The sequence below is a fragment of the Anomaloglossus baeobatrachus genome, chromosome 3 (assembly GCF_048569485.1).
Source record: "Anomaloglossus baeobatrachus isolate aAnoBae1 chromosome 3, aAnoBae1.hap1, whole genome shotgun sequence".
NCBI classification, from domain to species: Eukaryota; Metazoa; Chordata; class Amphibia; order Anura; family Aromobatidae; genus Anomaloglossus; species Anomaloglossus baeobatrachus.
In genome coordinates, this window is record NC_134355.1 from 162,531,303 (window position 1) to 162,547,963 (window position 16,661).

The 16,661-nt window shown below is 42.8% G+C and overlaps 1 protein-coding gene across 12 annotated transcripts in view; it reads right to left on the reverse strand.

Annotated features, from left to right (window-relative positions):
• SYNE1 (spectrin repeat containing nuclear envelope protein 1) overlaps positions 1 to 16,661 on the reverse strand; it is a 672,549-nt gene that overhangs the window by 82,642 nt on the left and 573,246 nt on the right. For all 12 annotated transcript variants that reach the window (XM_075339554.1, XM_075339558.1, XM_075339562.1 and 9 more), the window contains 7 exons: positions 15,100 to 15,247; positions 10,579 to 10,673; positions 10,163 to 10,397; positions 6,816 to 7,010; positions 6,266 to 6,391; positions 3,926 to 4,081; positions 1,596 to 1,754 (listed from right to left, as the gene is read on the reverse strand). In XM_075339554.1, coding sequence (XP_075195669.1) covers positions 1,596 to 1,754; positions 3,926 to 4,081; positions 6,266 to 6,391; positions 6,816 to 7,010; positions 10,163 to 10,397; positions 10,579 to 10,673; positions 15,100 to 15,247 — 1,114 coding nt within the window. The remainder of the gene's footprint in view (positions 1 to 1,595; positions 1,755 to 3,925; positions 4,082 to 6,265; positions 6,392 to 6,815; positions 7,011 to 10,162; positions 10,398 to 10,578; positions 10,674 to 15,099; positions 15,248 to 16,661) is intronic.

Here is a 16,661-nt window from a genome sequence, read left to right on the forward strand (position 1 = left end):
AAAGCTGGAAAATACATTTCCTATAACCTGTTTGGCCCTGATTAATTAAGACTGGTGTTGTACATACCAGTCTGAATAAGGCCTATTTCACACGCAAGTTTTTCACGGACGTGTCAAGGGTGCGTATTGGCCTCCATGTGCCGTGTTTATGGCACACGTGTGGTCTCCGTGTGTTACCCGTGATAACACATGGAGAACGGGAACTTTCTGCTCACCTTTCCCCGGCGTTGCTGTCTGTGGTGCTGATCTTTGGTCTCCGGTCCTGCCGACTCCCCGCTGCTGCTGCTTCCGGCCCGCAGTGGAGTGAATATGCAATGAGCATAATGAGCGGGGGTTGGAAGCAAGTGACAGCAGCGGCAGAGACAGCAGTGCTGGAGAAGGTGAGTATAGAAATTCATTTTATTTCACAGACACGTGTGTTTTCTCTGGTGCGTGTCACACTGATCACATCTGTGTCACACCCGTGATGCGAGAAAAAAACGGACATGTCTACGTGTGAAGCACACGGGCACACATATGCTCCAAAAGGACACACGGTCCATGTCAAAACACGCATGTAAGCGCAGACCCATTGATTTTAATGGGTCTACATGTGCCCGTGTCTCCGACACGTGAGGAAACGGACCAAACACGTACTGGAGACACGGACGGGTGAAGGAGGCCTAAAGACGCATAGAAGAGTAAGAGGAGCCTTATTCAGTAGCACACACTAACTACACGTGGGGCGCATCTCTGTGGTAAGGTATGCTATGTCTAATAATGAATTAGATGACAAAGCTGACTGGGATTGGGGTGAAAATGTCAAAAGTTACAATTTTGCACAACTTCCCTTTTCACTTCTGAGCTTTGCCGTGCATCTGAACAGTAACTTCTGACCACATAGCCACATAGGAATATTGGTGTACTAAGGAGAAATTGTGTTACGAATTATAGAATCCATTTTAATCTATAACCCATAGCGAAAATGAAAAAATTGGAGCTAAGGTGACATTTTAGTGTAGAAAAACATTATTTTATGGTTTCATGGTGCAATGTTATAAAATTCTGTGAAGCACCCGTGTGCTCGAAATGCTCCTTACACCCCTAGATTCTCAGTACACTGCCACCGGCCTCACATCTGTGGCTGACAGGTCACTCTTTTCTATGTCCTGCTCCTTCACCTGAATCTCACTAACGCGCCATTATTCCTATGGGTAGTACATGCGCAGATCGGGTAGAGCATGCGCAGTAGATATATTCACATTTCAGATGCTTTAAATACATGACTTTTTGGGGGGACTAAAAAGCTGCTGACAGGTTCTCTCTATCAAAAAATATCCTTTGCTATTTTTAAAGCAAGTAGTCAAACATTGCGAATACATTAAATTTCATTGACCCGGTTATTTCATGAGAAATTGGCTACTGTTTAGGTTCTACGATGACAAAACTGTCAGCTGGTTCCCATTCGCAGACTACAGATTGCGGTATCTGGTCATCTTGAATTTGTTTTTTATTCCACTAATAACAATACATTATGGATGCCAAAAGGCAATGCTGTACTTTTTAACCAGAGGTGGATTTAGCTTAGTTTATGATTTTTGATAATGAGGTTGTACCTTTCGAAGTTTGTCAATCATTTCTTCAATGCTGATATCTCCATTCTGAGAGACTTTGCTTTCCATCTGCGTCAGCCACTCGCACAGTTCCTTGTTCTTTTCATTGAAGATAGCCCACTCATTAAGCCTCTCGCTGACTTGTTGCCGGCGTACGGAGACCTTCAATTAGAGAACACAGAGGTGACGCTGACAGTGAACATTAGGTGAGTAGATGTAGTGCCCTGTAGATACTCAGATGAAAAGTGCCTCTGACATGAGTACATATTCTAAATATTTCCTGTTGGCTTCACCTCAGAAATGAAGACAGGAAACTATCACGTTATTCTACATCATTGTCACATCCTGGGGACATTGAACCGGCAGAATATAGACTTTCTTACAATATAATCAAAAAGCTGATCTGTAGGTCGTTATTTATGGGTAACTTATAGTGATGAGTGAGCACTACCATAATAAGCAGTCAGACGTTCAGAAAGGGCCGACTCGAGTACCGAGTACAATGGAAGTCAATGGGAAATTCAAGCATTTTTTCAGAAGATTTTTCAGAAAAATGCTTGAGTTGCCCATCCATTTCCAATGTACCCGGTACACGAGTCGAGCCCGTATGAGCGTCCGATTTCTCGTTTCGAGTACCGAGCACCTGAGCATGGTAGTGCTCACACCACGAATGCAGATCCTAACATTTGCCCATATTTCCCGATTTCAACACAACAACCCTAAAACTGACTATATCCCATGACTTGACAGATGCTATTGTCATTAGATAATCAATATCATTCACTTTACCAGTTATATTATGGATGATTGATGTATACCACATACACTTATTATTAGTCTTCTGGGGGAATAATATGAATGAAACTTGAAGTTCATATACTTAGATAATTAAAGGGCTGCTCCCTTTTAGAAAGGCTTTTTTTCTATTAGAAGTAAAAACAACCAACAGTGCTTTCCTCACCCTCTTTGGGTCCAGCACTAAAGCGGGCTTTACACACTGCAATCTCACTAGCGAGATCGCAAAAGATCGTACCCGCCCCCGTCGGTTGTGCGACACGGGCAAATTGCTGCCCGTCGCGCACAACCTCGCTTACCCCCTTAGTCACACGGACTTACCTGTACGGCGACGTCGCTCTGCCCGGCGACCCGCCTCCTTTCTAAGGGGGAGGTTCGTTCAGCGTCACAGCGACGTCACACAGCAGCCGTCCAATAGAAGCGGAGGGGCGGAGATGAGCGGGACGTAAACGTCCCGCCCACCTCTTTCTTCAGCATTGCCGGTGGAGGCAGGTAAGGAGATGTTCCTCGCTCCTGCGGTGTCACACATAGCGATGTGTTTAGGACGACCTCTCCGCGGCAAACAATTTTTGCCGCTTTTGCGATCGTTTTAGGTCGCACAAAACTGTTACACACTACGATATCGTTAATGATGCCGGATGTGCGTCACAAACAACGTGACCCCGATGATAATTCATTAACGATATCATAGCGTGTAAAGCCCGCTTAAGTCTCCATTGCAGTGTCTGTTGTTGTCTGTAGTGCTGATATCGGTTTAAGCAGACAATAACTGATCTGAGAGACTCTTCTGAGACAGACAGTGAGAACTGCTCAGAGCCACTGAGCTGTTATTATCTGCAGCATTGTTGGTGTGACGGTAACACTTCAGAGAACAAGCTACACCGGGAACAGCAGCAGAAACTCAATGCTGGACCTGGGGAAGGTGAGTACAGGACATTTTGATTTTTATTAATTACTGAGCCTAGAAAAATAAAAGGACAATCTAAGGCCACATTCACGTGCAGTATTTGGCCAGTATTTTACATCAGAATTTGAAAGCCAAGACCAGGAGTGAGTGAAAAATAGAGAAGTGGAGCTCTTGTTTCTATTCTACTTTTCAACTGATTGTTCCACTCCTCATTTTGGATAACAATTACTGATGTAAAATATTGAAGGTGTGAACGTGGCCTAAGGGTCACAGAAGAATCATAAGCATTCTGCTACTCTCTTATAGCCTACGCATAGAATTTTCTGTCTCCAGTGGTGAGAAGTAAGAAAGAAATCATGAGGAGAGTGCATGGCACCTTATAATTCATATTATATGACTAACTTAAGTTTTGCAATGCACGGTAAAAAAATGCATTTAACCCTTCCCTCACTGTTACATCAGAACATATTGATCTTGTGTTTTAGTAATCCTTATTTTATTGCAAGGATAAAGACACTGCGGTTATTACAGTGTATAATGAAGCTGCGGCTTTCACATGCTGGCTCCGCAGTCATTCATCTACGTGGCCTTTGATGATAGGGCAGGTTTGCTAATCCACCAATCTAATTACCTGATGGCAAAGCTCTTCCCACTGTCTCTGCAGCAATTCAATGCGTTCATTAAGAATGGATATATCATCGGCATTGATGAAGGGAGAAAACGAGTTCTTCAGTTCTGTCAAATGAGCGAGGTCTTCAACCCAACCTTCAACTGCATTTTCAAGCTCCTAAAGAGAAAAAAAAAGGAATGGCGACCACTCTGAATCAATGTATGATACATGCATTGTAGGTAAAGAAGCATGCATTGATAGCAATAGCATGGATAATGGAAATGACTCTATGCAGCCTACTGCAAACCATAGGTCACCTGCAGAAACCGGCCATGTGCACTCCACGCACAGCCATATGGTCCTCTATCCAGAACCGCATTATGAAGGTGTCTCATCAGTGAAAATATGGCGCACTAAGCCATACACCTGGTGCCCCTGGCATACAGTAGTGTTTATTGGGGAAAGCTTTCCTTGCCAGGCTTCATGTAATACAAGACATCTCAAGTTCATCAGGATGAGAGCTGCTCCTAACTTGAAACATCCTCTAAGATGATCAGAAGCCATAATAAGTCATATGGACAGGGAATATCATCATGAGACAACCCCTTTAATAGATAATAGCTCTTATTTATTCATACAGTATAAATTCAGAAGCATCAAACATATAGTGAGAGGTCATAAACCCCTGAGGGTACTGTTTTACAGCTCCATAAACACTCGGATCCTGTCTATGGCACTATTATAGGACTACACAGTTTATTCAGTCTAGGCAGATGTTAGACTCACAAGAGTCTGGGCAGCATTAACATGGATTTCACACCTTGGTATCCTTAAGTTCACAGTTTGCAAAGAACTATTCAAAGTAAGTGGATGACTAAATCCAAGAAAAGAAAACCAGAGTTGGTAGCATGTCTGAATCCATCAGCATGTATAGGGATTAGAGATGAGCGGACCTGTGGAAGTTTAGGCTCGCTGGGTTCAGCCGGACTTTAGATAAAATTTTGTTCTGGACCCGGATTTCACCCAAACTTCATTGGAAGTCACTGATTGGGCAGTTCGGCTCTCCGCTCACATACAGCCAGCCATAAACAGATCATTTCTAAGGGAGGTAGTGCGGAGATTTTGTTTTTTTTGGACACACTACATTTGATAACGTTTATACCCCCATTTAGAGCCATTCAGAGACTATAAGCGGCTCGCACTGGGCGGATCACTGAGCATATTTGAGCACAGCGATGCTCGAATGAGTGGTATGCATATGTACAGCAACCGAACTCGGACACTGAGTTTTTTGTAAAATCCATGTTCGGTATGAATCCCGAACTTTACTGTTTTTATCGTCACTCATCTGTAATAGGGATAAGTACTTGTAGGAGTTTTTGCTGGCGTTGATAATATCTTTAGCCATAAATTGCCTATATTTAACCCTTCCCATTCCTATAAACAAAAAAGAGAGGGGAGCCAGCACTGCCTGAGAATGGCATGCAACAATTAAAAGTGTAAATTCACATATTCACTCCAACTGTACTATAATACAAAATGAGATTTTTAGCAAAGAATTTATCAATTTTTTGAGCCACCCCTGCCAACGTCACGAAAAATCTCAATAGGGGGGTCCTACTCTATATTCTTTATTCCCATTGTGCCATGCGGCCTCCTAAATACATTAAAAGCAGAACCATATTAAAGCAACACATATACCTGTAACATTTCAGAACCGCTTCCATGTTGCAAGGAAAGGCAGCTGCGAATAAAGGCAGCCCAGGTCCCAGCATGTGCAGCAAATGCCACACATGCGAGGACAATGTCAGAACTGACTCTCACAGTGGCCGACCAGCAACCATGAATGAAGGCGGAGAAGGCCCAAGCAAATAGTGCTTACTTAACAAAGCCTGTGGAAAAGGGTGAGGTGGCTGGTGTGATCACCATCTTGCCACTTCCTGTACTACATTTACAGACCATGTGGTCACGGGTATAGGGCATCAAAATTGGAGATCACAGAATTTAAACACAAAATGTAAAGCTCCAAGGAATTTTACTGTTATTGTATGAAATAAAGGTGGAGATAGACTAATGGCAGACATACAAGGGAAAAAAGCCAAATCTCGAACAGCTCCGAGTCCAATCAATTTGCAGTATATCTAGGAACTAAGATTCTGATCTTGCTCCTACAGACCAGACATAACATTGCTCTATGAATGCTGATCTCTAATTAGTGACTGATGGCAGCAATGTCACGCAGGATTTTTCCTATTACCGATTAAAATGAGCATATATTGCAGTCTGTCTGAGCCTGCCGCCCCCACACCTCGTATAGCCCCCGCTCGGGTTGCTGCAGCGCTGGAGAGCAATGCTGCTTACCTTGCAGCGGATCTGTTCTGTATGCAGCTCATCATGGTGATCAGGGAGAGGCTGAGAGAGATTTTTCCTGAACGTTCTCAGTTTCTCCAAGGATTCTGCTATTCCCTTGTCACACTTCTCCCAGTCCTGGAATTGCAGAGATATAATAACGTTATCATTGCCTATGTGTGATCCTGCGAGGATTTAGTGCGTGTGATCAGTCTTGGAGCGTCTACTGCAGAGTGTCTACGTAATCCGAAGGAATCTCTGATGACGCTCCTGTAGAAACCTTGCAAGGTCAGGCTGTTAAAGAATGCACCAGCAAATATACTATAAAGAATTGCTTAGTACACCAATTCTCTAATATTGTTAATAATTCTTTCCAATCTAAATCCGCAAAATAAAATACTTTCAATGGTGTTCTACTCCTGTACTAATGTTAGGCAGTAATTGTCACAAGGAGTTAAATGATGGATCTCGGCTTGCACATGCATACATTACACTGAAATACTGATTGGCTTTCTACCAATTGAAAACCATTCGATTTCTAGGAGAAAAGATATACACATACTTTTAACAGGAATGCAAGCTGCTTCTTCTGTTCTTCCAGTCTCACGGTGGTGGCCTTCCATCTCTCCTGAATGTCAATGAGTTCTGCCTGTAGAGAAGCCTCCGCCTCGCCGTCAGCAGAGAGGAGCAGCTGCTTCCCAGCCTCCACAGTAAGGATGTAGCTGCCCTGCTGCCTGTGGAGCACTCTATCTCTAAGCTGTAATACCAGAGGAAAACATTTCCTGTTAGTCCTATAGCACTGACAAAGTCTGTAGAGATGTATACAGGTTGGAATCACAAACATACACTCCATGGTCAAAAGTACTGGTACACTCCACATTCATTGAGTTCAGGTTTCCATTCAGTCCCAATGCCCACAAGTATATAAAATCAGCCCCCCTGTATTTACAACCACTCCTGAAAGAATGGCTCATTCGAAAGAATTTGAGCGTGGTCCTGTAATAGGATGCCACCATTATAACAAGTCAGTCCATGAGACTTCTTCACTCCAAAATATTCCTCCATCGACTGTGAGTGGTATTACTGAAAAATGGAAGCATTTAGGTTCCACAGCAACTCAGCCATGAAGTGGAGACTGTAAAACCCCAGAGGTGAGTGGCCGAGTGCTTAAGCGCATAGTGCAAAAAAGTAACTCTGCTAATTTAATAATTGCAGACACAAACCTCCACTGACAATATCAACACAAAACTGTGCACTAGGGGCTCAACGATATGGCTTTTGCTGCATGTAAGCCTTACATCACCAAGTGCAATGACAACTGTCAGATGTAGGGGTGTAAAGCACACCATTGGTCTCCAAGGCAGTGGAAGCGTTTTCTGTGGAATGATGAAGTGTTTTTCTCCATCTGGCAGCCTGATAGACAAGTATTGATTTGCAACGTCCATAGATGCATGATTGTTAGTGATGTGCGAGCACAACAGTTTTGGTACTCGAATTGAGCATGTCGAACGCTCGGAATTGCACAATATGAGTCAATCGATGACTCGAGCATATTTTTCCCATGTCCCTGTTCTTTTACTCATCCTGACACATCTCTCGGCCACCACAGACCCCATTATCTGTGTGCAGCAGGCAACAGACATCGCCTGGTAACCTCCATTCCATCTTTCTGACCACCACAGTCCCAATCATCCGTGCACAGCAGACATCGCCCAGCAGTCTCTGTTCCGTCTTTCTGGCCACCATAGACCCTATCATCCGGGTGCGGCTGGCATCACCGCGGCAACTTTCGTTCTGTATGCACAGTCCAAATTTTCTCCCCCAGCTAAAGTAACTGTGCGGTTAGTTCCACTCTGGTCCCTGTTCTGGAAGAGAGAGAGATTTCTTTTACGGGACAGGGACTTGAGCGGAACTAACTGCACAGTTAATTTAGATGGGGGAAATATTAGGGCTGTGCAGATGGAACAGAAGCTTCCGGGCGATGCCAGCCGCGCACCCAGATGATAGGGACTGTGGTGGCTGGAAAGATTGAATGGAGGTTGCCAGACGATGTCTGCTGCCTGCAGATTATGGGGACTGTGGTGGCCAGGGGCTGTATCAGGGCAGGTAACAGAAATGGGAGTCGAGCATTTAGCTTGAGCAGCCACGGTACTCAATCAAGCACCAAGTGTTGGGATGCTTGAGCGAATACCAAGCATACTCGCTCATCACTAATGGTTGTGTGAGTATGGTATGGAAGAACTTAATTGACCCATATAGAGCCCAGAACACAATACCATCGAAAACGTATTTGGGTGAACTAGAATGAAGATTGTGAGCCAGTCTCTGTCTTCTGACATCAATGTCTGACCTCACAAATGCTCTATTGGATGAATGAGCAAAAATTCCCAGAGACACATCCCAAAGTCTTGTAGGATGTTTTCCCAGAAGAGTACAAGGTGTTTAACCTGCAAAATGGGTTTAGCTCCGTATTAACATTTAGGCATTTATAATGAGATGTTGAACTAGATGTACGGGTTGAGGTGTTGAGATTTATAATGAGATGTACGGGTTGAACTAGATGGACTTAGAGTCTCCCTTCAACCTTAAAAACTATGACTATGACTATGTCATAAAAGTTTCTGTAGGTGGAATTGGTAGGTGTCCTATACATGTAGTATACATTGTATGGTATGGCCAATTTTATCAAAATACGATCAAACTATTAGAATGGTTTTGGACATGCGTTGGAACTTAAAGTATCTGGGCGAAACCCAAACTCCATACAAATTTTGCTCTGCCCATCAAGAAAAACACAGCTAACCTCTAAACCACAATGGTGGTCCAGTACAAAAATCATGTACAGTTGTGCAATCGATTCATCATAAGCCACAATACAGATGTGAACAGAGTCTAATCCACAAGCTGTAACATGGGTGTTTTTTTGGAGGTGTCTCAGGTTTCATTGGTATGGAATAACTCTCTAAGTTCTGAAGACAATTTGTATAATAAGTAACAAAACACCGTAATTCACAGTTATGTTTCTGATTAGTAATATTGTAATAACATGACTGACAGGAGGCGATGATCAATACTGAGTATATACTGTATATTGTTTTTCTTCAGCGTTCACTGGCTGCCAAACAAGGACAAATGATTATGTATTATTAGGTATAAATGTTGTTTTATGTGCTCTGTAATCTCTATTAGTGGGAAATAGTATAATGGGGTCACCAGATTTTGCCGCTGCCCCATCTGAGAGCAGCATGATGTTGGGGCAGAGACACTAATTCCAGTGATGGAGCACTTACTTTACTGGGTGCTGCAGTTTTAGTTAAAAACTGTTATATTTCACTGCAGATCTATCAGTTCTCTGAATGCTGAAACTCTGTATGAACCCGCTCAAATCAATAAATGACACCTTTCTGTGTATACTGTGCTTAGGCAAAATGCCACCAGTCATAGGGTCGTGGTTGGACTACCTGACTGCAGGCCAAGTAGTCCTCTAGTGATAATCGCCTGCTGATAAAACAATGATGTTATAATAACTCCACTTAGCAGCCTAGTAAGTGACACATCGCTGGAATCAGGGTCTCTGCCTCTACGTTATGCTGTACTCAGATTAGGTAGCAAAAACCTAGTTACAGATGCCCTTTAAAAGTCATGTATCAAGTATCCAGCTCAGCAGACCAAATCTGAAGCTCAATCTGGTAAGATGCATGGCGGTCTGAATAATGTTATTGCTCATTCCATGGCTTACATGGTAACCTTAACTATATTTGTCCAGGGGTTAAATAATAAAGATGGATTGTGCATAGGAAACACATTGGCGCTGTCTGTACACCACTTTGATGGATTCTATGGCCATTTGAATACAAAATATTGTACAAAATTTTTTCTGTATTGATTTTTTGAGAAACAAAAATGTACCTGGACTTCATCGAGTAGCGTTCTGGCTTGTTGGAGTGGTATAGGGATACTTCCCAGGCCGGTCACTGGCTGATAAGACATCTCCACCAGCCATTTCCGCAGTTTTTCGGCCATCTCCCTGTAGCGCTGCCATTGGCGTATCTGGCTGTCAATGATTCCTCTCCTTTGCTGAGCGCGTCGGATCACTCCTTGCCACTGATTACTTAGCAGGGCCAGCTTAAGGTTGAACTCATCCCTAAAAGATGAAAGTGAGAGCTTTAGTTAAATGTGTAAGAGATCATGCTAATCTAATATGGAATCAGGAAGAGATTTTTTTGTTCTATAGAAATAATGTTCCTCTTTTAAGACAGAAAAGTGGTGAAATCGCAAAAAGTCTGATCACTCTAACATGTAATACATATATAGTGACTCTGTACCTATCATCCACTTGTCCTTGCTCAAGTAGCCTTTGTCCATCGGCAATTATTGAATGTAAAATCTGTTGGCGGCTGAACATTTCGGCTTGAAATAGCTGACAATGGAAAGAAAAAACACGTCAATGGCTGTCACAGATAGCTTCCTGGAGAGTAGTATTGGGTTGTGAGTTATGCAGAGATGGAGGATTCGGAACGCAGGTCCCCGGACATTTACTGACCTGTCACTATATTGAGACATTGCCACTTTTTCGAGAAATGCTGTGACAGGCAGTAAGAAACTTTTGCTACATGTTTTCACTTACTATCACAAAAGCAGTCTAAGGGCTGTCACACATTCCCAACGAAAGGTAGGGGGAGGGGAAAAGAAGAGTGTATAATATATTCCTACAAACTCAATATAATCTTTACGTTCTGTTACATCCCACTATTATAGCTGACCTATTTATTATTATTGGAGTAAAGTCTATGCGCCTCATCCTTAAAACACCAGAGCACACTTATGAGATTAGGCCAAGAAGGAATGCTGGGGGATTGAAGCTACAAAGCAGATTGTACTCTGGTCCCTAATAAAGGCTGTAATTAGCACAGTATCAGTATGACCGCATTTGAGCCAGGAGGGAAAGGGGTCCATCTAAACATGAGGGCAAGGACCGCACTTAACTATGGCTGCGTTTTCATGATGCTGATACAGGTATTGGTGGTAGAGTGGAGAGCCCTTGGCTCCCTGCTCCATCACTAGCTCTACAGTAAGTCACAGGCTGCGTAAAGAGGAACTTTCTTTTTTAATTATGTCATACAGTTCCAGAGACATAGGCATTTTTATTTAGTGTTAATTTTCATAATTGCAGGGTAATTATGCAAAGCAGCCTAAAGATACGCTCCCCTCCAAAAAAGAAATAAATCAATTGTACAGACAATAAAAATTACCACTGGAACCGGACGGTGGATTGAAAGAAACCCTGAATACCCAGGAGGGCTGCGGGAATAGAATTAAAGCAAAAACGTGGTGAGTTGAGCTTCATTTTTTGGCACATGTGGGCTCAAAGTAAGCACTATAAGGGCTCATGCGCACGTTGCATAATTCCATGCATTTACGCTGCCTATTGCACTGCAGTGTAAATGCATGCGTCCTGCGTCCCCTGCATGATCTATGTAGATTGTGCATGATACGCATTGCTTTTTTGAACGTAGCGATTTGGGTGCTAACATTTTGACCCAAATCCGTGTGTTCATAAAATGAGCATGTCAATTATTCCGTGCGCTATGGATTCCCACTCTGTCTATGGCGGGGGCAGCAGCCATAGCGCATCAAATCAGCTTTTTTTTAACAAAAATACTGCATCAATTATGCAGTGTTTCTGCAGCGATTTGAAGCGCACATGTGCTGTCAAATCGCTGCAGAATATTCTGCAGTTATGTGGGCATGAGCCCTTACTATGTTCAGACATAGCGAATGCACTATTATTGTGTGGTACAGTATTATTTAAGGAATGGATCAAAATTAGCATATGGCAATGGGTGATGGAATAATTACTGTGTAAAGCAGGAGTTAGCTTGTTTAGAAGTGAGTAAAAGTAAAATGTCTGTGTTACATTTTGCATATACAAGATATAGATGGTATGAAATCGACATAGCGTTTTGGGCCAGATAGAGAGCAGGGAAAATGAATTACTTTCTTTAAACAGAACATCACTGGTGAGGTAATAGATGTATCTGTACATAATACAGAGTCGCTAATTCCTAACTTAAAAATCACATTGCCATGCGGCAACCACAGTCAAAATGACAGCGCACCAGCATGAGGAGCAACTCAGCGCCCCACAGTACCCATGCTGCAGAGTAAAGACCCCACTGCTCCAGGCCACTCCGCTCCACAGATACAGCATCACAACATGGCCGCCACACAACAACACAAATGGAGGGGACTCGTGTTCTCAAACTATTAGCGGAGAACAAAAATAAGAGCAACCCCTCTTTCAGTCCTGCTAATTAAAAACACCGTGGTCAAATAGGAGTGCTGGGCCAAGTCTTTTGCACTCCTCTCATTTGACCCAGATGTTTCAAAGGGAATCTGTCATGCAAAATAAAAACGCTATTAACCTGTAGATATTGTTATAGTTAATTTGCAGGTTAATAGCATTCCCACCCACACTTAGCCTTGTTACCGGCAGAAAATTTACTTTATTCCTCCAGGCAGTGTCAGCAAGGTTACGCCAGCATGGAATCTGTCACCTGCTAGTGTACTGCGCTGACTGACACTGAGTGACCAAACGAGAAAAACAGAAGATTGGTGTACACATGAGAAATATCCTTAACAAATCAGTAGATCCCCTTTGTCCAACATTACGTGCTGAAACATGGAAGTCAGTTTATACGATCAGAAGTGTGGGCCATTCAATCAGTTAAAACCCATTGGAGAGTAGGTGTCTATACTAAAAAAATTGTTGACGGCTGAGAGTAGTTAAATATGTGAATTAGATACATTGAGACCTAATGGACCCAATATTGGAATAGTTGTTCGCATTTGATTAAGGGGTTTAATTTTTATGAGTGGATTCGTAGTGTTTATGTATACTATGCAATAGATGGTGATAAAGCACACCTGACTGTTAGCCTGAAATATGGCAGGAACTCCATCTCTCCATCTAATGACTGTGGCTACTGTGCACACACATTGATGATGACGGAGACGTTGGCTCTCTGAAATGCATTGGTTTACAGTGTGCTGGACCTAGCTGCACATCGGAGCTACTTACGGTGACGTCATCTTCAGCTTCCAGAGATCCTCGTGTGAAGTACAACAAGTGAGATAGTAAGAGCCGGCTTATGCAAAGCAACGAAACTATGCACAGTGAAACCAGACATATAGATATGCGATTGCCTTAATTTCACAGGCATCTACAGATTTGGACTGCCAGATCTAATACCAGTGGATTAACCTATGTAAATATCCCCATTAAGGTTATATGTGTTTTTTTTGAATGTGTCAGATAAATGTAATTATGCAATTGTTGATTATTTCCCCTTTGTCACTTCGTGCAATTAGTGCAGATGTTTCTTGTTTTATAACATTCATCATACCTGTGGTGGGCAGGGCAGATTATTTGCAGCATGTGACGTGTATGGTGAACAGCTAGCGCCAGTCGTACTATTTTACTTGATTTGTATCTTGTTCAGTAATAATTTGGTGACATTTGTTACTTGTATAGAGGTATTAGAATTATTTTTAATGGTAAGAATATGTAGTTTATATATTTTTGTTATGCTTGTTCTGTTTTTAGGTAGGAGGAACACATACACTGATGAGCAAAAGGGTAACAATGTTATGAACTTTTTACTTTCAGGCTCCATGTCTCACCATCTACTACAGTATAGAACGTGAGACTACTTTAATTTTATAGACAATCATCTTGGCTATCTCATACATACAGTACATATGACTTACAACTATTTATCATATGGTTAGTTATGCACATTCATGTTGCTGCATTGTTACTGTTTTACTCCTGGTGGTGGAATAATCTCTCTTCCTGTATACTTCGAATTACAATCTGTTCTCACATTCCCTAATAGTTTAGTGTGTTATTAGGTTGATTTCCAAGTGAAAGGTCACTGGGTCAAATTGAGGAGCAGGAATGAAGAAGATTTCCCAAGAAAAAAGAGAAACCGCATCATCCAGCTCATCTAAAGCAGTCTGTCAGCTTTTAAATGATAGTTTTTTTATTATCATAATTAAATCCACAAGGGCCCAGTGATATTATGTATGTAATAAAATGATATCCAGGTTTTCAGATGCCAGTCTAATTTTTACTTTTAATATAATTTATCCTTCTTCCACTGTTGGACGTCAGAGTATGGCGGGCTTTACATGTTGCGACATCGCTAGCAATTGCTACGGATGTCGAGCGCAATAACACCCGCCCCCGTCGTACATGCGATATCTGGTGCTTGCTGCCGTAGCGAACATTATTGCTACGGCTGATTCACACACACATTCCATGGTCGGCTACGTCGCTGTGACCGCCGAACAATCCCTCCTTCAAGGGGGAGGTGCGTTCGGCGTCACAACGACGTCACCGCGACATCACTAAGAGGCCGGCCAATAGAAGTGGAGGGGCGTAGATGAGCGGGACATAACATCCCGCCCACCTTCTTCCTTCCGCATTGGCGGTGGACGCAGGTAAGGAGATGTTTGTCGTGCCTGCAGTTTCACACACAGCGATGTTTGGTGCTGCAGGAACGACAAACAACATTGTATCTGCAGCAGTAACGACATTATGGAAATGAACGACGTGACACAGATCAGCGATTTTTTACGCTTTTGCGCTCGTTCATCGTCGCACCTAGGATTTACACATTGCGATGTCGCTACCGGCGCCGGATGTGCGTCACTAACGACGTGACCCCGACGATATATCGGTAGCGATGACGCAACGTGTAAAGCCCGCCTTAGACTGCAGCGGTTCTGATTTTATCCCTGTTGCTAATTTATAGTGCGCCCCTTTCTATTTATTATCTTACCTCATGAGCCCTTTGCTGCTCTAAAAGACTCTGGTAATTTCCCGGGATCTCCACTGCAAGTTTCTGCTCTGTCTGTATCAAAAACTCCATCCATGTCTCACATTTTTCCAAAAAGGTCTGATGATGTAGTAGAAAAGACTGCAATTTGCTGCAAAAGAACCAATAATTCAAAATTGTTGCCCGTCCAACATTATGAAGATTAAAAACCAATAGGTCTACAATAAAACATAACGTGAACTATCTAACAAGACCACATAGAAAGCTTTATAAACTCGAATTTCTAAACATCACACGTCACATCTTCATAAATAAGCAAGAATAAAACTAAGGAAAATACATTTACCTGATTGTCCCCCTAAACTTCTGAAACTAAAACACATGCTGAGAATAGGATTCATATCATCCATATCAATCTTTGGAAAACACACAATCAGGATTACAGTACCAGGGGTTTTAATTACTGTTTTCAAAACATGAACTAAACCAACCCATTAGTTAGCGTGTGATCTCTTAACCATAAACTTAAAGAAAATGCAGACTCAGCTCTATTGGACTTCTGCTCAATATTTCAATGTCTGACAAAGATATAGATAAAGGATGAAGTGCTTAAGGCTACTTTCACACATCCGGCTTGAGCTCTGCGGCTCAATCCGGCTGTGCAAGCTATGCAACGGATGCGGTGAACACACCGCATCCTTTGCATAAGTTTTTCCTTTGCGGCCAGTCCGGTTTTTGCCGCTTGCGGCATGCTACTGAGCATGCGCAGTGGCAAAAACTGCATGCGGCGGCCGGATGCGGTTATTGCCGCATCGCGCCGCATCCAGCCGCTATAGGCATGCATTGAAAAATGCGCCGCATCGGCTGAATGCGGTTTTTTTTGCCGCACGAAAAAACGTGCCAGGCAACGTTCCATCCGGCCGCCGCATCGGCTAAATCTGCCGCATGCGGCAAAAAACGGACCGAACGGGAGCCCATGCGGCACAATGCGGCACTAATTAAAGTCTATGCAGAAAAAACGCAACCGGCAGCAAAAAAAAACGGTTGCGATTTTCCTGCAAAGTGCCGGATTGTGCCGCATTGCAGAAACCGGAGGTGTGAAAGCAACCTAAAAGGGAAATATCACAACAAACTGTGTTAACATTCAGTAATGTTTAGAAATGTGTATATATAACATATGTCTGGAGACTCTGGACTAGTGATGAATGAGCACTACCATGCTCAGGTGCTTGGTACGCGTTAAGAGCAGTTGCATGTTCGGATGGACACAACTAGAGCCCCAGAGTATAATGGAATTCAATGGGAGACTCTAGGATTTTTCTGGGAAATCTACTGGAAAAATGCTTGAGTTCCCCATTAACTTTCATTATACTCAGGTACTTGAGTCGTCCAAGCATTAATTGCTTGTTACAAAATCTTTTGGAAACATGCTTGAGTTCCCCATTGACTTCCATTATACTCGGGCACTTGAGTTGTGCCCATCCAAAGATCAGCTGCTTGTTACGAAATCTTCTGGAAAAATGCTTGAGCCCCTTGTTGACTTCCATTATACTCGGGTACTCGAG